The sequence below is a fragment of the Cnephaeus nilssonii genome, assembly GCF_951640355.1.
Source record: "Cnephaeus nilssonii genome assembly, chromosome: 21".
Lineage (NCBI taxonomy): Eukaryota > Metazoa > Chordata > Mammalia > Chiroptera > Vespertilionidae > Cnephaeus > Cnephaeus nilssonii.
The window spans coordinates 36,254,670-36,274,489 of NC_137092.1; the positions used below are offsets into that span (position 1 = coordinate 36,254,670).

At 58.6% G+C, this 19,820-nt stretch overlaps 1 protein-coding gene across 11 annotated transcripts in view; it reads left to right on the top strand.

The window, feature by feature from the left end:
- PLEKHA6 (pleckstrin homology domain containing A6) overlaps positions 1-17,824 on the top strand; it is a 135,596-nt gene extending 117,772 nt beyond the window's left edge. For 7 of the 11 annotated variants that reach the window (XM_079761805.1, XM_079761809.1, XM_079761811.1 and 4 more), the window contains 9 exons: positions 119-258; positions 3,221-3,350; positions 3,566-3,672; positions 4,557-4,733; positions 5,943-6,110; positions 6,185-6,318; positions 6,766-6,911; positions 13,239-13,362; positions 13,988-17,824. In XM_079761805.1, coding sequence (XP_079617931.1) covers positions 119-258; positions 3,221-3,350; positions 3,566-3,672; positions 4,557-4,733; positions 5,943-6,110; positions 6,185-6,318; positions 6,766-6,911; positions 13,239-13,354 — 1,118 coding nt within the window. In that variant the 3' untranslated portion in view covers positions 13,355-13,362; positions 13,988-17,824. Of the gene's footprint in view, positions 1-118; positions 259-1,794; positions 1,945-3,220; positions 3,351-3,565; positions 3,673-4,556; positions 4,734-5,942; positions 6,111-6,184; positions 6,319-6,765; positions 6,912-13,238; positions 13,363-13,987 lie in introns of all 11 variants that reach the window. The other 4 variants (XM_079761808.1, XM_079761813.1, XM_079761807.1 and 1 more) reach the window with 3 other exon arrangements.
- Positions 17,825-19,820: the final 1,996 nt, after the last annotated feature.

The window sequence follows — 19,820 nt, forward strand, 5'->3', positions numbered from 1 at the left end:
GCTCAGGGGACCCTCCCAAGTTCTTGAATCCTGCCCTGCCCTCCCCACCTACATAGCCCATCCATACCCCTGGCCACACCCCCGCCCACCCTCATCTTTCTCCCCTTGTTTCCCCAAGGAGGCCTTGGCCCCTCGACCACCTACAGCTCCAACAGCCCTGCCAGCCCGCTCAGCTCCGCCAGCCTCACCAGCCCTCTGAGCCCCTTTTCACTGGTGTCTGGCTCTCAGGGGTCCCCCACCAAGTCTGGGTCCAATGAGGTAAGCTGATAAAATGGAGTAGAAGGTAAATGGGGGAGGGAGGACCGGGTCCTTATTTGCCTGAAACTACACAGATGCTGTGCCCCGTCTACCCCAGAGGCCTGCAGTCCAAGTGCCTCTGCCTGAGGGGCCGTTCTCATATCCAGTGTGTGACCTTCCTCCCATTTCTCCTGTACCTGCTCTCGTCTTCACCAGCATCCCTGGCCTCCTTCCGGAGCACCAGGATGGGGAGCAAAGATACCAAGCACTTGATAGGAATTTAAACCCAGGGGTGTTCCAGGGGTGACAGGGTGAGGGCTGGGGGACAGTTTCCTAGTCAGTCGATCAGCAAGCGTTTACCGGCTCTACTGCGGGAGAGGGTGGCAGGAGGCCCTCTCCGGGCACCCCTGCATGCCCACGGCCTCCACTCAGAGAGCCCAGCGCCCAGGGGGACCGAGGCCGATAGACAGCAAACCAGCCTCAGGCACGTGGTGCTGTGTGTCTCAGTGCTGAGCCACGTGGTTCAGACCGTAAATGCTCTGCTGTTCCAGAGAGGATAGGACTGGAATGGGGCCTGAGGCTTTGGCACAGGAAGAGGAACAGGCCAAAGCGTTGGCACAGGTAGAGGAACAGGCCGAAGCGTTGGGACAGGTAGAGGAACAGGAGAAGCGTTGGGACAGGTAGAGGAACAGGTGAAGCGTTGAGACAGGTAGAGGAACAGGTGAAGCGTTGGGACAGGTAGAGGAACAGGCGAAGCGTTGGGACAGGTAGAGGAACAGGTGAAGCGTTGGGACAGGTAGAGGAACAGGTGAAGCGTTGGGACAGGTAGAGGAACAGGTGAAGCGTTGGGACAGGTAGAGGAACAGGTGAAGCGTTGGGACAGGTAGAGGAACAGGTGAAGCGTTGGGACAGGTAGAGGAACAGCCGAAGCGTTGGGACAGGTAGAGGAACAGCCGAAGCGTTGGGACAGGTAGAGGAACAGGAGAAGCGTTGGGACAGGTGGAGGAACAGGCCGAAGCATTGGGACAGGTAGAGGAACAGGAGAAGCGTTGGGACAGGTAGAGGAACAGGTGAAGCGTTGGGACAGGTAGAGGAACAGGTGAAGCGTTGGGACAGATAGAGGAACAGGAGAAGCGTTGGGACAGGTAGAGGAACAGGTGAAGTGTTGGGACAGGTAGAGGAACAGGTGAAGCGTTGGGACAGGTAGAGGAACAGGTGAAGCGTTGGGACAGGTAGAGGAACAGGCCATCGCAGGCAGAGGCGCTGGCGGAAGCACAGGTACAGGGTGGGAAGGTGTCGGCATGACGGTGAGGCGATGAGGAGAGAACTTTGGAGAAGAGCTGGGAGTGATGGGAGTGTGCGCAGGTGGCTCAGTGGAGGGGAGCCTGAGGGCCAGGCACAACTGGGTCTGCAGGTCGCTGTGTCCAGGCCACAGGTGGGAGTTTGGGTCCAGGGCCCCGGGTCTCCGCGGCGTCTGCCTCTGCTAACGCTCTTTTCTCCTGCTCTCACAGCGCCTGCTCTCGCTCCTCCTAATGCTCTGGCTTCTCTCTGCCTCAGGAGCCCGGCCCACCGCGGCCCCCCCTCCCCAAAGCCTACGTGCCCCTGGAGTCTCCTCCCACCGTGCCTCCACTCCCTAGCGAGAGCCACTTCTGGCCATACCCCAACTCCCCTTCCTGGCACTGCAGTGGCGAGACAGCCAGGGGCCAGGTACCCAGCACCCTTGGGTCCTGGAGGGCAGGGGTGGAGGGAACGGGACAGAAGGCCAGGCGAGGGGCAAGGGGGACAGGGCATCACTTCCGCGTGCCAATGTTCATCCCCCACACTGAATTTCTGCTGGGCCCTCTGTCTGGTCAAACTCTGGAATGAGGAAAGGCTGGTGGGGACACTCACACACGCCCTCTTTCCCCTCTTTGCTTTCTGTGGACAACGGGGAAATGAGTTGCTGCTCTACCCTGTGCCCAGGCTCCGGAGGGCCTCTGGCTGTGGGTGGTGGTACGGTCCCCTCCCTACCAGCATGACCAGATGATGGGAATCAAGGGACCCCCACACACATACTGGTCCTGTCCTTGTCCACCCCAGGCCCCAACCCCCCATGCTCTCTGTCTCTGCCTCTGTCCTCTCTGGGGCTCACCACCCCTGGAATATAAGGGTACAGGCCCCCTCTCCCCTGTTCTGGCCTCCCCTCTCGCCTGGATCCCTAGCGAAGATCCAAGAGAGGCGTGCAGTTAGGCTCGGAAGAGGTTGCACGGTGAGTCAACAGTCCTGTGCCTGAAACTGGGAAACTCACATTCTCGTCTCAGCTACTGGTGTGTGCGTAGCCCTGAGGGTCTGCCCGGCCAGGTGGGCAGAGCGGGGAGCGGCGCTGCAGAGTCACAGGTGAAGGCAGGTGTGTGACTTGCCGTGCCCTCCAGCGGGGCTGGAGTGGCGATTTCTGAGCTCTGGCCTAGCTTCTTTCTCTGTGGTCCTCACTGAGACTTCGATTCTTCAACTGCACGGAGGGGTGCGGGGGGTGGGGGAGGGGGCAGGCACAGAATGGAGCAGATGATGGCTGAGGTCCCTTCTGGTCGCAGGATTCTGTGAGCCACAAGCTAAGTGCCCCTTTCCTGCCCCCAGAGTCCTGGTCCCAAAGCTCGCCTGGTTCTTTTGCTCAAGTCTTGGGTAGGATCCAGACAGAGTCCTCAGAGACCCTTGGCCTGCTGGCCCCTCCTCTCTGGCTCACAGAAAGTCCGCGCTTCGTGGTGCTTGCCGAGGGGACTGGCCAGGTTGAGGGGCCTCCCGGGAGCGTGAGCCCCCCTTCCCCGAGGACCTCGCCCTGGCCAGCCTAGTGCCGCCCTGCCCACTTCACAACTGGCACACGCAGAGAAGTCCTGTCCCGGGTTTTCAGGGGTTTGCATGCCAACCATTGCTAAACAAAGAACTATCACCGGGGCCTAGTTCCTGGCAGTCACTCTCGCATGAAACACCTCCTCATCCTTCCTTCCAGCCCAAGGCAAGCTACGACCCAAGCAAGAGAGAGTCACACCAGACCTCACCCCCGGACACGTCTAGGGACATCAGCCTTGTGCCCACCCGGCAAGAGGTGGAGGCAGACAAGCAGACAGCTCTCAACAAAGGTACCTCCTGCCCCATCTTCCCCGAGGAGTGAGGCTCGGGGTCAGAGAGGAGCGCAGGGCGGTGCTCACTCATACCCATGGAGTGCTCACCCGCCCGGCTTGCCTTCTCCACGGGAGGTGGGGGGGGAGGCCGAGCCCCTCTGAGAAGCAGCCCCGCCCCGTCTCTCCGCCTTCCTCTCTCCATGAGGCCCACGGGCCGCTCTGTCGCCCTGCAGTTGGCATTGTGCCCCCGCGGACCAAGTCGCCCACTGAGGAAGAGGTGACCCCATCAGGGGTGGTGAGGAGGAATGCTAATGGGCTCCCCAATGGCCTCTCAGCCCGGGTAAGTACACTCGCAGGCTCTGGGGGCTTGGCGGGCCTGAGCCAGGCCAGGAGCCCAGGGGCCCCGAGTGTCCACCATCTGTCGCTCCCGTTCAAGAAACCCAGGGCTGGAGGCGGGAGACAGAGTAAGCAGGAAGGCCAGCAGCCCCAGCCGAGGGGGTCTTCTTCAAGGAGGCGTGCCAAGGGACAAGGAATGTGTGCACAATAAAGATAAAAAAGTACTGAGCAAAATTATTACGATGACATACAGATGTGGCAGAAGCCAGTGGTCAGAGTCGTGTGCTGGTCAAAGCTGTGTGTCGGGTCCTGGGGCCGCTAGGAGAGGAGCAGAATGCCACGGACTTGGTAGCTTAACCCACAGAAGTTTATTTTCTCACAGTTGTGGAGGCCAGAAGTCTGCACTGGAGGTGTTGGCAGGGGTGGCTCCTCTGGAGGCTGAGGGAGAGGCCCCGCCCCCTCCCACCCCCCCCACCCCCCCACCCCCCCCCCACGCCCAGCGGATGGTTGTTGCTGGCGATCCTGGGTGTCCTTGGCTTGTAGACACATCACTCCAGTCTCTGCCCCCACCTTCGCATCACCTCCCCCATGTGTCTTCTTGTCTCCCATGAGGACACCCATTATTGGTTTCAGGGTGGCCCTGATTCAGGATGATCTTGAGACCCTTAATTTAATTACACCTGCAAAGACCCCATTTCCAAATAAGGTCACACTCACAGGTCCTGCCTGGGCGTCAGGACTTGGACATATCTTCCGGGGACCGCCATTCCATTGACTACAGGCAACTTCCCAAGGAGGGGAAATCTTAAGGGATTAGGGCAGCTGAAAAGGCTGGGGGGAGGACCTGCACCTCTCAGAGCCTCGTCTCCCCCCCCCCACCCCCCGCAGCAGGAGCGCCCCAAGAGTGCGGTGTTCCCCGGCGAGGGCAAGGTGAAGATGAGCGTGGAGGAGCAGATCGACCGCATGCGGCGCCACCAGAGCGGCTCCATGAAGGAGAAGCGGAGGAGCCTGCAGCTTCCTGCCAGCCCTGCCCCCGACCCCAGCCCCCGGCCAGCCTACAAAGTGGTAAGTCCTCCCAGCCACCCACAGGCGTGGCCAGATGGTAGTCAACACTGCCTAATCCCGGGTGTGGGTGCGGCCAGCCTGGGCTGGAGTCCTGGGGGTAGGCTGGGGTTTAGAGAGGAAGGGGTTAGGGAGGACCCACGATGGGCACTGGAGGCCTGGGAGGCTTCTGCCCACTGGGCAAGGAGATCCTGCTACAGGCATTCCCTTTTTCTTTTTTTCATATATTTGTATTGATTTCAGAGAGGAGACAGAGAGAGAGGAACATCAATGATGAAAGAGAATCATTGATTGGCTGCCTTCTGCACGCACACATTGGGATTGAGCCCACAACCCTGGCATGTGCCCTGACTGGGAATCCAATCGTGACCTCCTGGCTCATAGGTCAACACTCCACCACTGAGCCACGCCAGTCGGGCTGGGTGTTTCCTTTGTGTTTAAAGAAAACTAACTCACACACAGGAATGCCTTGATTGTTTTGGTTGAACCAAGTTACATACCATTCCTTTAATAGAGGGCAGTATGCCACCCACCACCCACCACCCGCAAGTGGCCACCACTTACCAACGTTTCCAGCGCACTTTCTGTGGGCTTAGCACTGGGCCGGGGATCCTGACGATCATCGCGCCAGCTCAGCATTGCACGGCTCAGTTCCCCGTGCCTTTCCTGTTCTCCGTCTAGTCCTTTCAATAACCCAGGGTTAGGAATTACTATCCTTAGAGAGAGAGAAACAAAGTCACGAGAAATTAAGGGAGTCCTGGGCCACACAGCCATTAAGTGCAGGGCTGGGAGGAGCCCAAGGCATCTGCCTAATTTTTCTTTCTGAAATATGCAAAAATTGTGACTCATAGATCCTGCCCTCCAACAGTTTACATTCCAGTTGGTGGACTGGAACTTCCATAATAATAGGAAATGATTAGAGACACTGAGTGTAAGGCACTGAATCAACTGTCCAAATATATGTCACAGGAGGCGACCAAAGGGCATGGGGGCGGGGGTGGTGGTGACGAATGCTGGTGAGAAATGTTGATGAAGTCTTGCCTCCTGGTCCTGGCAGGTGGGCAGGCTTTGGACAGGCAGTAGGCAGGGTGGCTCTGCAGTGGGAGCCATGGGGTGGCAGCCAGACCAGGCGCGCCGGGCAGGGACAGCGGGGGCACGCATGGTAGGACTCCCGGGAGGCACGGGTAGAAGTGGAGGTGCCCGCGTCCCCAGGTGCGTCGTCACCGCAGCATCCATGAAGTGGACATCTCCAACCTGGAGGCTGCCCTGCGGGCGGAGGAGCCTGGCGGGCAGGCCTACGAGACGCCGCGGGAGGAGATCGCCCGGCTTCGCAAGATGGAGCTGGAGCCCCAGCACTACGACGTGGACATCAACAAGGAGGTGAGCGGAGTCCGGGGGGCGGGGCGGGCAGGGGCCCTGGGAGGGATGGAGCGATGACCGCGGTCCCCCCACAGCTCTCCACCCCCGACAAAGTCCTCATCCCTGAGCGGTACATCGACCTGGAGCCGGACACGCCCCTGAGCCCCGAGGAGCTGAAGGAGAAGCAGAAGAAGGTGGAAAGGATCAAGACGCTCATTGCCAAGTCCAGGTAACTGGCCTGGGGAACCTGCACTTTTTCTGCCCCCCCTGGCACCTAGGACACCAGCACTCCAACCCATGTCCGAGGGGACCCCAGCCTCCCCCAGAGTGGAGTGAATGGAGGCCGTGGCTCAGGGCAGCGATCTGGGCCTGGCCCTCCGGTGGGGCCACGAGCTGCCTGTGGGTGCCCAGAGGACTGTGAGCTCACGCACATGCTCATCCAGACACACTGATGGGCTGCCTCTGTGACTTCTCCCCTCCAAGGCAGCCCTGAACGTGCACTTGAACCTTCTAATTCGTTGTAAAGCATTGTGGGTAAGGGTCCCAACAGGCGTTTTGCCAGGTCCCACTCATCCCTGGGGACAGCCTTGCTAGGGACCAGAGCCTGCACATGCCCCCCACAGGCCAGCTGGACATCCTGTCCCCCCACCATGTCTGTGTGTCTGTGCCTCCTCAGTATGCAGAACGTGGTGCCCATCGGCGAGGGGGACCTTGTGGACGTGCCCCAGGACTCAGAGAGCCAGCTGCAGGAGCAGGAGAAGCGGATTGAAATCTCCTGCGCCCTGGCCACCGAGGCCTCCCGCCGGGGCCGCATGCTGTCTGGTGAGAGGGGCTGGGCCTCGCTCCCAGGGAGATGGCTGACCGACCACGTAGGGGAGGAGGCACGGCGCTGTCAGGGGTCAGGGCTAGAGAGGAACAGGGCGCGGGCAGGATGAGCATTTACTGGGCACAGGTACTGTGCTAGGCTCAGGGCGCACAGAGGCCGGAGTTGCTGAGGTGCAGGAGCTCAGAGCCGTGAGCACCCTCCTCGCCCCTGTACAGCGGGATGGCCACGGCCATGCAGAGAGCACAGGGAGCCACTCCGCCTGGGCAGGTTGGGAAGCACAGAGAAAGGTGATCACTGACTTGGCTGGGGAAGTTCAAAGTATTTACCAGTTGAGGGGTGAGGGCCAGGTATTCCAGGGTCCCCTTCCCTTCCCCTTCTTCTTTTTTGCTTTGTTAATCCTCACCCAAGGATATTTTTCCATTGATTTTTAGAGAGAGTGGAAGGGAAGGAAAGGGAAGAGAGAGAGAGAGAGAGAGAGAGAGAGAGAGCGAGAGCACAATATTGATGTGAGAGAGAGACACCTATGGTTGCCTCCCGCATCGAGCCTGCAACCAAGGTACATGCCTTTGACCAGAATCGAACCCGGACCATTCAGTCTTCGGGCTGAGGCTCTGTTCAATGAGCCAAACCGGCGAGGGCTCACTTCCCCTCTGGCTGCATGCGGAGAGGAAGAATGAGAAAGAGGGTGCAGGCAACCAAGGGGCTGAGCGTGCTAACAATCACCACGTTGGCTACTGACCCAGCACTCTTTTCTGCTAAGGAAAGACGAGTCTGAGGAGCTGACTCACACGGGTCCGAAGGGCAGCAGGTCCCAGATGGACACTGTGAGGTCAAAGTCAACAGGACTCGTTCTCCTCAGCCTGAGACATCGCCCGGAGGAGATGAGAGTGTAATAGGCAAGAACGAGATGAATGAAGGTGGGAAGAATGAAAGGGATTCTTTCTGAACGGGAGCAGGGACGGTAGAAGAGAGACAGTGCTAAGTCATGAAGGCTGGGAGATGAACTGTTGTCTCCCCTCAAGACAAGGTGGTCGGGATGGAGAGGGAGAGGAACAGAGGGGGCTTTGGGGCCGGCCAGGAGGGATGCCCCCAAAGGATGCCAGGCTTGATGACTTTGGTAGAGGCAGCAGCCACGGGGCACTGGCCACAGGTATGGCAGCCTGGGTGGGAGTCCGTGGAGGGGATGGCGTTTACGAGGTTTCCAGTTCCGGCTACCTGAGGCTCCAGTCCCTCCTCCGTAAAATTCACAATTAGGACACCGGTGTGGTGGTGTGAGGAACGGACACAGTGTGTGCTAGGCACCCAGCACAGGGCCAGGCACTCAGTGCGTGCTCAGTAAGCTCCTGCCAGCTGGGGTAGTAGTGGTGTTGGTGGTAGTTAGTGCTCGTTGAAATAGCCATGGCTGAAGCAGGAAGAGGAACCATTTATGTTTTTCTAGCTCTTTTAAACATGGATATTTTCAGAAATCAGCGGCTTTTGGGCTACAACAAGGATGTAAGTCAGCCTTCAGGAAGAACCTAGTGGCACTTGGGGTGCAGTGGGCATTAGCTGGGTGTCCTGGGGAAGCCCCTGGAGATAGTTCAGAGAGAGGCCCCTCTTGGGCTGGAGTTGAGGGCAAGGGAAAGCCTGTAGCCAGAGGCCGCAGAACCAGTTTGGCTGCCAGGAGGCCCCGGCCAAACCTTCCTGCAGTTCAGCTGTAAAACGCACTTGAACCCTCCAAAGATCAAATTCCACACGCTCTGGGCAAAAGGAAACTTCCTGTTTCAAGGGTTAGAGCACACAATATTGTTCTTAATCCTTCCCTCCGCCCCTGCCCCAGCCCCTGGCTCCCTCTCTGACAGTCCCCCAGCCAAAGGTTCCACGGAAACAAAGCCCACCGGGCCTCTCAGGTTCCCCCACACACACACCGGCTTACATTTCAGGGTCTGTGCACTGAGCACACACGGTCACCTGGGTTTTGCCAAAACCCCAACTATTTAAAAAATGGCCGTGGAAGGGCCAGACCTCAGACTTAGCCCACTGTCCCCACCACCCACAGTCTATGGCCCAGGTGCCCAGAGCTGCCGATCTGCCAGGCACAGCGAGGACTGTTCCTGGACACACGTAGTGTGGGCACCGTCCATGCGGGGGGCCTGTGTGCATGGGGTGCCGGGCACGGGCGTGAGGACAGTGCCTGAGTGTGGCTGTGTGGCACGGATGGTGTGGTCAGTGACGAGTGTGGCAGCGTTGGGCCATGACACCGAGTGTGCACGCACACAAGTCGGCACTATAGGGGAAGGCGCGGCAGTTTTCAGGTCGTGTACACTGAGTGGCCAGATTATGATGATCTCTGGACGCATAATAATGTGGCCACTCAGTGTATATCCTATATAATAAAAGGCTAATATGCAAATTGTCCCCTCGACCAAGAGTTCGAACAGCAGGCAGGCCGGCCAACCGCCCATGTCCCCTCCCCCTGGCCAGGCTGGCCGGACCCCACCCATGCACAAATTCATGCACCGGGCCTCTAATTATATATATCTACTAGAGGCCCGGTGCACAAAATTCACGCATGGGGGGCAGCGGGGAGGGTGTCCCTCAGCCTGGCCTGCACCCTCTCCAATCTGGGACCCCTCATGGGATAACCAGCAGTTGGACATCCCTCTCACAATTCAGAACTGCTGGCTCCTAACCGCTCACCTGCCTGCCTGATTACCCCTAACTGCTTCTGCCTGCCAGCCTGATTGTCCCTAACTGCTCCCCTGCTGGCTTGATTGCCCCTAACCACCTCTGCCTCGGCCCGTACCTGGTACCCAGGATTCCCTCCTCCAGCTGACCACAGGCACCCAGGATCTGGGCTTCCCTCCCTCTGGTCAGCCATAAGTGCCCAGGCTGGCTGCAGCCTCAGGGGATGGTGGACAGGGGGCTTCGCCTGTGCTGCAGCTGCAAGTGCTGGCGCCCAGGACCGCAGGGTGGGCGGCTTCTTTGTCTCCCAGGCCACAGCCAGCCATAGGTGCTAGTGCCCGGGACTGCAGGGTGGGCGGCTTCTCCATCTACCAGGCTGTAGCCAGCTGTAGGTGCTGGCACCTGGACTGCAGGATGGGTGGCTTCTCTGTCTCCCAGGCCACAGCCAGCCACAGGTACTGGTGCCCAGGACTGCAGGGTGGGTGGCTTCTCTGTCTCCCAGGCCACAGCCAGCCGCAGGTACTGGTGCCCAGGACCGCAGGGTGGGCGGCTTCTCCATCTCCCGGGCTGCAGCCAGCCTCAGGTACTGGGGCCTGGTTTCTCCATCTCCCCCAGGACATGGGGCGGGTGGACATGGGGTGGGCGGCTTCTCCAGCTGGCTGTAGCCTGGGATCATAGGGCAGGCGGCTTCTTCGTCTCCCAGATCGCATCCACCCTCAGGTGCTGGCACCTGGTTTCTTGTCTCCCCCAGGACGTGGGGAGGGTGGCTTCTCCAGCTGGCTGCGGCTTGGGATCACGGGGCAGGCAGCTTCTTCATCTCCCAGGTCGCAGCCAGCCTCACGCGCTGAGGCCCAGTTTCTCAGTCTCCCCCAGGAGGTGGGGCAGGTGGACCTGAGGTTTCTGCTGCTGGCTGCAGCCTGGGATCACAGGGCAGGCGGCTTCTTCATCTCCCGGGCTGCAGCCAGCCTCAGGCACTGGCACCTGGTTTCTTGTCTCCCCCAGGACGTGGGGTGAACTGCTTCTCCAGCTGGCTGAGGCCTGGGATCATGGGGCAGGCGGCTTCTTGGTCTCCGTGGCTGCAGCCAGCCTCAGGCACTGGCACCTGACTTCTACTCAGCCTCAGGCGCTGGCGCCTGACTCCCAGAGACCAGGAGAGGCTAGGGGGCGGGGCTGCTGCCATGTTTTCAGTTTAATTGCATACTGACTCTGATTGGATGGTGGGCGTGGCTGGTGGACGTGGCTTGTGAGTGTAGCAGAGTGATGATTTGCATATTACTCTATTATTAGATAGGATACACTGAGTAGCCAGATTATTATGCGTTCAGAGATCATCATAATCTGGCCACTCAGTGTATATGGCATGAGGGCATGTAGAGTGTCTGAATCAGTATTGTTTGTAGGTGCACATGTATTTGTGTGTATTCAAGTGTGCGGTATGGGGGGGGGAATGTTTGAGTAAAAATATAGGCGTGTGTATGTATGTGTGTTCATGTGTACAAAATGTCTACAGGTGTTGTGTGGAGACCGGTTATGTATGAATACAGGTGTACTTGGTAAGCTGTTAGAGTGTAAGTATGTGTGTCCAAGGGCCCAGTACAGAGTGGAGGTAGTGTTTATGCACGTGTTCATGTGTTATTGGCTTTGTTTGCAGAACGGGGAATGATAAAAACGTTTGTGTATATTTTGTGCACAGTGTGTACATTGCAATATTTGTGAACTTCTGTCTGCGTGGGGTGTGGGGAGAGCAGTCTCATGAATGTGAGTATGTGTGACTGGTTATTGGTGCATGCAGATGCGGCAGGACTTGTGAACACAAGTATAATGCCACATCTGTCCGGTAATTACCTGCTGCAGAGTCTTTCCTGCTCTTACTGCTTTAGGATCATTCAAAATAGCCTTACTTAGCTGGCCTCTGTCAGGGGTTGCCCTGAGGGGTTTTAAGTGGTTCAGACCTGTTTGTAGCTACGTTCAATGCTCCCAAACTGCTACATTTTTAAGTTATGTCTACTTTTTGCCAAAGATTTTCTCTCTTCGGTTGTGCCTTCTTATGGATGTCATGGATCCCTCAATTCCTCTTTCTTTTCTAATTTTCTTGTTTTCACTCTCCCGTGGGCTGGAACCCCAGCCAGGCAGCACCTTAGAGTCGCACGTAACTCAGGGTCCCTGGACTCCAAGGAGCGCTTCCCGAGTCCCTGGGAGAACTCCCTGATGTACATTGTAACATCCACTTGGCTTCCTTGGGGCACTCCTTGCTTAGCTTTTGAGTTTTTGAGCTTTTGGTGTTTTAGAAACCGAGGTTGCCAGAGAACTAGCCATGCCAGAGAGACTAGACATGCACAGGAATGTGTTTCGAAAGCATCTGTGAATGCATTTGAATGTGAAGTTACAGGTGTGCTGAGCCATGTGCACACGTGCGCACACACACATGAATCTGAGTTGTGTGCAGTAAGTAAGGATACGGTTTAGCTGCATCTCATGCACAAAGTCCGTGTTGTGTGTGGGCAGACACAACTCCCTGCTCCATGTCTTTGGTACATATGTGGGTGTGTGCACATAGGTGATGGGCGGTGCACTAACCCTGCCTCCTGCACAGGGCAGGGAAGGTGGCGAGGTTGGGGGTGGGGGGAGGAGAGAGCAGGGAGCGGAAGTTTAACGCCCAGATCCCTCTCTCAGAGTAAACGTGAGACCCTGGCGGGGTCTGGCTCTGCTCTGGGCCACAGTGAGGCCATTTGCTCGGCTGGCTCCTGCTCACTTGCAGCTGGGCTGCGGATGCACAAGGGCCAGGATTGCATAGAGCTGGTCCCTAACAACGCAACGTCTCATTGTTCTCAACATGGAATAATAATGATAATAGAGTAAAATCCCGTTAACTCAAAGTCAGCACCTTAAGGCTTGTAGATTTGTTTCGGGGGTGGATGGCAGTTTGCCTTCACTGGATTGTGCACAGAGTCTCGACCAGCAGGGCACACGTTTCTTTCTTTTTAAATACATTTTTATTGATTTCAGAGAGGAAGGGAGAGGGAGACAGAAACATCAATGATGAGAGAGAATCTCCGAGCCCGCAACCCGGGCATGTGCCCTTGACTGGAATCGAACCTGGGACCCTTCCGTCCGCAGGCCGATGCTCTATCTGTTGAGCCAAACCCGCTGGGGCGGGGCCCACGTTTCTGAGTTACCAGAACTCGCTCTCAGCCTCTCGGAAGCCTCCATTTTAAAGGAACCCATTAACACGGTGATCACCTCACTTCGATCGCCAGAAGTGGGGGCGACTTCCCTGCGCTGTTAATCGTTAGCAGCGCGCTATCCCCACAGGAAAGGCGCCACCCAGTCCCTGGGCACATTATGGAGGTTTGTGCCAACTTCCCTGTTGTCGGTGGGGGGAGAGCCTTGGGCCCGGAGGCCAGGCCTGGCCCCAGCCCCAGCCACACTGGGTCCCACCAGAGCCTGGATTCGGCCAGGTCTCCCCCGGGGCCGTGTTCTCCTCCCCAGCGCCCCGACAGGCCACTCTGCCTCGGCTTGGGCAGGTCCCCAGGCTCCACTGTTCTCTCTGCTTGTCGCCTGCCCTGCTCTCTGCCCTCTGGGGCAAGACCTGCCTGCTCCCCGCGCCCCCCCTCCCGCCCTTCCCCCCCATTCACCTCCCTGTTCATTTCTGTTTCCAGTGCAATGTGCCACCCCAAGCCCTCCCACCTCCCCTGCCTCCCCGACTTCACCAGCCAACCCCCTCTCGTCTGAATCCCCACGGGGCACCGACAGCAGCCATGCCATGCGGGTCTGAGCTCGGACGTAAGCACTTTTCTACTGTATTTCCTCCGCCCCAGGGAGGGGGACCCCTGCCCTCACCCCCACTGAGCCATCTGCACCCTCTCATTCCGGCATTGCTTCTCCCCTCCGCCCAGTGCCTGGTCGCTCCCCCCCCCCGCCCCCGCCACCCCTCTGCTTGAGCCCGGTGTCCCCTCGCTGGGTCCCGGTGCCCCGTGCTGGACGGGGGCCGGCTGGCAGGGCGGCTGCTTGGAGCTGCAACGCCGATGCCATGGGCTTTGCTTCTCTGGAAGCAGATGGAACAGAGCTGAGGCCTCCCTCGTCCACTGTCCCAAGGGGGCTTCCGGGACACCCTCCCCTGTAGCCCCTGTGACTTACACAGCCCCGGGAGCCCCCAGAGCCGTTTCGCCCAGATCTTACTTACCCCAGACCTCACTGCACATTACAGTAACGCCAGGCTCTGTAGCCAAAGGCTGTGCCCCGTCCTGCCCCCCAGCACAGGGCGCTCAGTGCCAGGCGAGCGGAGAGCACATGACTGCGGTCTGTGAGGGAGGCGGCGGGTCCTCGCGGTCTGACCAGCCTCGCTCCTGGGAAAGTGTCTGGAGCCTGCTCTGTGCGCCCCTTTCTCACCGATGTCCCTTTTCTTCAGTGCAAGCCCTGGCGGAGGCCGCCGCCGCGAAGCTCCACAGAGCCACCTTCTGAAGCCCTGCCCGCCAGGCCCCGGCCCTCCCCGGCCCGCCCCGCGCTCTCCTGGGGAAACTGCGAGGAGCCAGGCTGAGGGCCAGGCTGCTGCCAGAGGAGCGGAGCGCGGATGCTTCAGCCCCGAAGCCCTCGCTGCTCAGACGCGGTCCCTCCGGTCCTGAGCCGGGGCCTGAGATGGAGCGGGAAGCATCCTGTCCGAAGCCCGAGTCACAGGACGCCCAGGCCTGACTGGCTGGGGTGGGGATGGCCCTGCTGGAACATTCCCCGATGGAGAAGACGCCCTGGGGGAAAATGCGCTGGACCATCTTAGGTTGGGACGAGAGGTGAGGAGCAGAGGGACACTCTGCCTCTTGCCACCCTCCTTGGCACCAAGGACAGCACCTGCCATCATCCCCTCCCCGTCAGCGCCCCCCCCCCCACGGCCCCCGCTGTGCCCGGGGCTGTGGTCCCTGCCACGGGTGCTCCTTTGCGGACCCGTGGAGACTAACCACCCTGTCCGAGCCAAAGACAAGATGGGAGAGATGGGCGAGGTGCCTTGGCTCCCCGGAGACAGGGCGGGCTGGGAGAGAGAGCAGGTCCGGGCGGTGTCTGGGGAGGTTGGGAAGGGGGCGGAGAGGAAGGGAGGTCCTAGGAAAGGAAGGGAAAGAAGCAGCAGGGCTCATTCGCAAGTAAGAGGGCGGAGACGGAGGGAGGATGGGAACGGTTTCCCGGGGTGAGGCTTAGCGTGGTGCCAAGTACCGTGCCGCACTGTCGGCTTGGCCCTTCCCACCTTGTCCCCAGGCCGATGCCGAGGCCCCAGGAGGCCCCACCTGTGAGCACACGGTGGCCTTCAGCTGAAGTGCTTGGCATGGGGGTGGGGTGGAAATGAGGGCGCTGGGTAGGCCAGTCCGGGACACACAGGGCCCTTCGTAGGCCTGGGCCTGGTGTCTGCCTCCGGGACTGGGCTTGGGGCAGAGGAGGATCTGTCTTGTGCAGGGTGTGGTCAGCTTGGGGCCTCTCCTCACCATTTTGGTGGCACTTTCTGGCATGTGCTGTGGGCCAGCTGCCAGGGTGCCCGGGGAGAGGCAATGAGCCTTCCCCTGGAAGGCCAGGTGCCAGGACCCTGCCGCACACCCCCGGCCCCCCAGACGAGGACCCGTGGAGGCTGTACCAAGGACGCCCTTCTGGCTGACTCCTTCGGGATCCACCTGACAGGGAGGCCAGTGCGGGAGAGACAGAAGCAAACTCCTTCTTCCTCTGCTCCGCCCACCGTGAGATGACTGTAGCCAGGAGGAGGGAGGGGAGAGAGTGCGGCTCAACAGTCTGGCTCCTAGGCCTTCTCTTGGCCCGAGTTGCTGCCTGAGACTCCAGCCTGACCTCCAGCCGCCCTAAGAACAACTACTTTATCTCCCACCAATTCTTCCCTCCTTCACGGCTGGGCTGGGGCAGTTACTGGTTCATATGCAAGTAAAGGTGACAACTCATTCAACAAACATTTACCGAGCACCATTTAGGTACTGTGCACTGTCTTAGGTGCTTAGGAAGTCGCTTCTGAGGGATGACAGACTGGGGGGTTCCACTTGTCTTCACCTGTGGCAGGTTTTTGGCTACATTTCCCGTCTTTAGCGCAGCTCGAGCACCCCAAACGGTCCTTTCTCCCCCCACAGACTGGCAGGCGGGGTTGGCTCCCAGCTCTTCCTCGTTCCCGCACCTTTCTCCATCCACGAGACACAGATTTTTCAGGGCCTTCCATGCCTTCCCCTTCCTTTATCTGTCTCTCCTTTTTTTAAAGTGATATTTTTAAGAAATACATGGAAAATACCAAGGATCAATGTCTGCTCGTCTGTCACCTCTGTCACCTCCTGTTTCATAAAGCTGGCCCTTTATGTTGCTTTACATGCCTTAATATATGTTTTATGACGATTACACACATTATAGGTATATATGTAAGATACGTATTGGTTTGGGTGTCGGATCCTTTCCTAGAACTCCTGCCCGGGCCCGTCTTCTCTCCTTCACTCTCCACACCATTCCCAGCATGTTGCGGCTGTACCCCATGCCTTGGATCCAAAGAAGGGGAGAGAGAGAGGCTTATTTTAAGACAGATCTATTTTACGCTTTTATTAGGAAAGCAAATCTATTTTCAAATGTGCGATGCCTAAATGGAATTGGCCAACAACGCGAGGAGACTGGGGTGGCTGCCTCTAGGTCCGGCCTCCACCCCGCCCCCCTTCCCCAGCTGCTCCTTCCCCCCACTGCCCGGTCTGTGGAGGGCTGGTCCCCAGAGCCCCGCCCAGAGCATCTCCCCAGGGCAGGACGTGCTCTCGGAAGTCCTGGTCGAAGGATGTGGTTACGCTGTCCACTCTTGGTGACCCTCTGGGGTTCTCGGGTATGAATCCTGTGGAAGAAAGCGTGTGTGTGCACACGAGCGCCCCACGCAGGCACCTCCCAGCGCTGTGCTCCCGGCCCCCCTCCATCACCTGCTGCAGGGGGCAGGCAGCGTCATGGCCGCCTGTGCCACACACGAATGTCCGTCTGTCCCCTGACGGACCCAGGGTATGGCGCAAAGGCCAAAGGAAATGGTTTGGGATCCCTGGTCCTTCAGCGCCGACGTGTTTGAGTTCCTCGGACTCCCCACACTCCTTTTCCCGTGGCCTCTGCTCTGGGTCGCGTCGGTGGCATCTGTTTCACTCTGTGACCTTTCTTCTGGGGCCTGTTCCTAAGGGCCTGGTACCTCGGTCTGGCATCCAGACTGCGGAGTCCGCTCCTGGGCTGAGGAGGGTCCCACGGACAATGTGGCGTCTCAGTCTTCCAAACTGCTTGTCCCCTGGAAGGTGGGCAAGGGGCTCTTGCCTTGTGCAGATCTGGGCAGGATGGGAGTCTTTTGTCCAGACCAGGAATCCGGGGGTTTGGAACCTAGCGCAGAGCTCCCGGCCAGCACTGGAAGCCTGGCCTCCCAACGTGACCACGCGCCGGCCCCTGCTGCCAGCCTCGCGCAGCGTGCTGCGGATGAATGGGGCCCGGATGGAGGCCCGCGGCTGAGAAACCCACCTGGGTGCACTCCCGGTTACTGATCTAGAGCCTTCCCAACCAGCACATGACCTCCCTGATCGATAACCGGGAGGCTGCCATCAAATATTGCTACTGTCACTTTAAAGATTTTCTGAGGTTGCAAGCTGTGCACATTTTTCTGCCTTGGCGAGAGACATGTTCTTGGGGCAGGGCTGACTATAGCAAGAAGAACCCAATTCCTTTCCCCTTTAGGCAACCCCACCTGGAAGCTCTTAAAACTAAGGAAAAATATGAAATATACATATATATATATATACACATATCTATTTATGCACATATTGGGGCCAATCTGATTTGCTAGTATTAGACAATAAACTATACAAGGAAATGTCTGATCTCAGTGTCTTTATTTAGCATAAAAGTGGCCTTAGAAGAAGAGTTCAGGTTAGACAGACAGACAGCATCGCTGCCAGGGGACCGGCAGCTGCAGCAGCCCCTGAGCATCTTTCTAGCCGAAGCCCCTCCCGGGGAGGGGGCACCTGCCCGATAGGCTAGAGTTGGGGTGCGCGCTCAGCAGCCGAAGAGCCCCCGTGAGCTCTGCGTTTGTATATTGCAAGTTTGTATAAAGCCAACACCGGAAATAAAATGGTTTGTACAAGTGGTGCGTGTCTTGCCCTCTGTGTTCATGTCTGCCTATGGCTGGCCTCAGGGTTCATGGCCCTTTACGGTAGGTCTGGGGCCAGGCCTTCCCGAAGAGCAGAGCGGGTTCAAAGCACATGGACCGCCACCCCCCTCCCTCCCGGGCAGCTAACCCGAGTTCTCGAAAGAGTGCCACCTCCCTGCGCCCCGGGGACGATGCTCTGCTGCTGACACCACAGTCATCTTCTTGGCTCAGGTGACCCCAGATCAAGGCTAGTGCCAAGGTCTGTACGCTGGGAGCATCAGATGGTCCAGGCCCTGGAACCTCCTCCTGTTTGGGTCTCTGAGGCTGAGGGTAGGACTGTAGGAGACAAGTCATTCTCAGCCTTTCTTGGTGACCACACAGTGCCCTGTATTTCTGCTGTAAGGGACAAGAAGGCATATGATTGGAAGGTGGGGGGGGGGGTGTTATCAGAAAGGCCGCTCAAATTCTTTGCATCCAGCCTCAATGCCTTTGGTCCATTTCTCTTGGTAGGTTATCGGTTATTGGCACTCAGTGCGAAAGACTGAACTAAAGCCTCTCAATTTGAAATCTTTCTGTGAACAATAGGAGTCAAGAAGCCCTGTAAATTCTGTGGGGTGGGGGGTAGGGAGAGAGCATGAACCCAGGACTGTGGCCGGCCCAGCTGGAGTAAAGCAGGATGCCGGGGCCCGAGGGGGGGGGGGGCGGTGTGGGTGGTTCCGGGAAGAGAAGAAACTTGAGAAAGAGGAGATGGGAAGGCGAGCTTCCTCTAATCGCCGATGTTGCCCTGGGCTGGTTCTAACGGCTGATTCTGAATCCTGGACACCTGTCCTCGTCCCTAAAGGGCCAGTAGAGTAGGTACAAATAAGGGGACTATTTGGGGGACTTTGTAACATCCCGGGGAGCACGATAGACCCTGATATCCTTTGTGAAGCGGGGAGAATTGGGGCCAGATGTCGGCCTAAGACAGAGGCCGTGGGGCTGGGAAGGTGTCGTGGAGAACTTGTCCGTTTCGGGGCTGCCTCTGTGTCTGCGGCCCCACCGAGGCCGGAGCCCGCGGCTTGGCGAGGAGGAGGCATGTGGGAGCACCACGGGCATCCCTGTACCCCCGATCAAGGCCGGTTCCTCTCCCGGGATGATGCTCAGCGGTCCCTGTCTGCCCCACCTCGGGGCCCACGCAGCCCTCAGATGGAGCCAGGCTGGGGCTGTCAGGCAAAGCAGCAGCTAGCAGAAGGCCCTTCCGGAGCGGGGCTCTGACTGCGCGGCTCTGACTGCGCGGCTCTGACTGTGCGGCCATTCATTCCTAAAGAGGGCGTGTCCGTGCCAGGAAGGAGCCAGGCGTCCGACCTGCTGCCGCCGGAAGGAACCGGGCCACCTGCACCTCCCATCCCGGAGCCTCCGGAGAAGAACTGGCCCCACGTCGCTGAGACGGATCCCAGAGGAGATGATGTCGGGCTCATCTCCTCCTCGGCTCCTTGCAGCGCCATGAAGACGTGCACAAGTCACTACAACCCTTGCGTCTCGGTTTCCTCATCTGTGACATGGGGGTGTCAATACCATCTTATAGAGCCCTCGGGGAATTCCAATGAGGAAACGGAAGAAAAACACTTTGAAAGTTTGAATGCGCCCGGCCGGTGTGGCTCAGTGATTGGGCATCTACCTATGAACCAGGAGGTCACGGTTCCATTCCCGGTCAGGGCCCAGGCCCAGGTTGTGGGCTCGATCCCTAGTGTGGGGCGTGCAGGAGGCAACCCATCAATGATTCTCTCTCCTCATTGATGTTTCTGTCTCTCCCTTCCTCTCTGAAATCAATAAAAATTTACATATATTAAAAAATAAGTTTGAATTCACTTACAAATGTCGGGGGTGGAGGGTGCTGCTGTGGAGGTCGCTCAGCTGCCTGCGGGGATGAGGGGCGAGGGAGAATGTCTCCCGAGGTCTCCCCTTCGCTGAAAGATGTCACCAGGGCACCTGGGGTTCAGCCCTCCTTCCCCTGTCCAATTCAACGCCTCCAGCCCCAGGGCCCAGGGCACTCCCCCAGGCCTTGACCACGCAGCCAGGCCATAGGCTGAGGGCCAGCCCCAGCCTTCCAGGCCTACATCGTCCTCCCAGGGGTTGCCCACTGTGG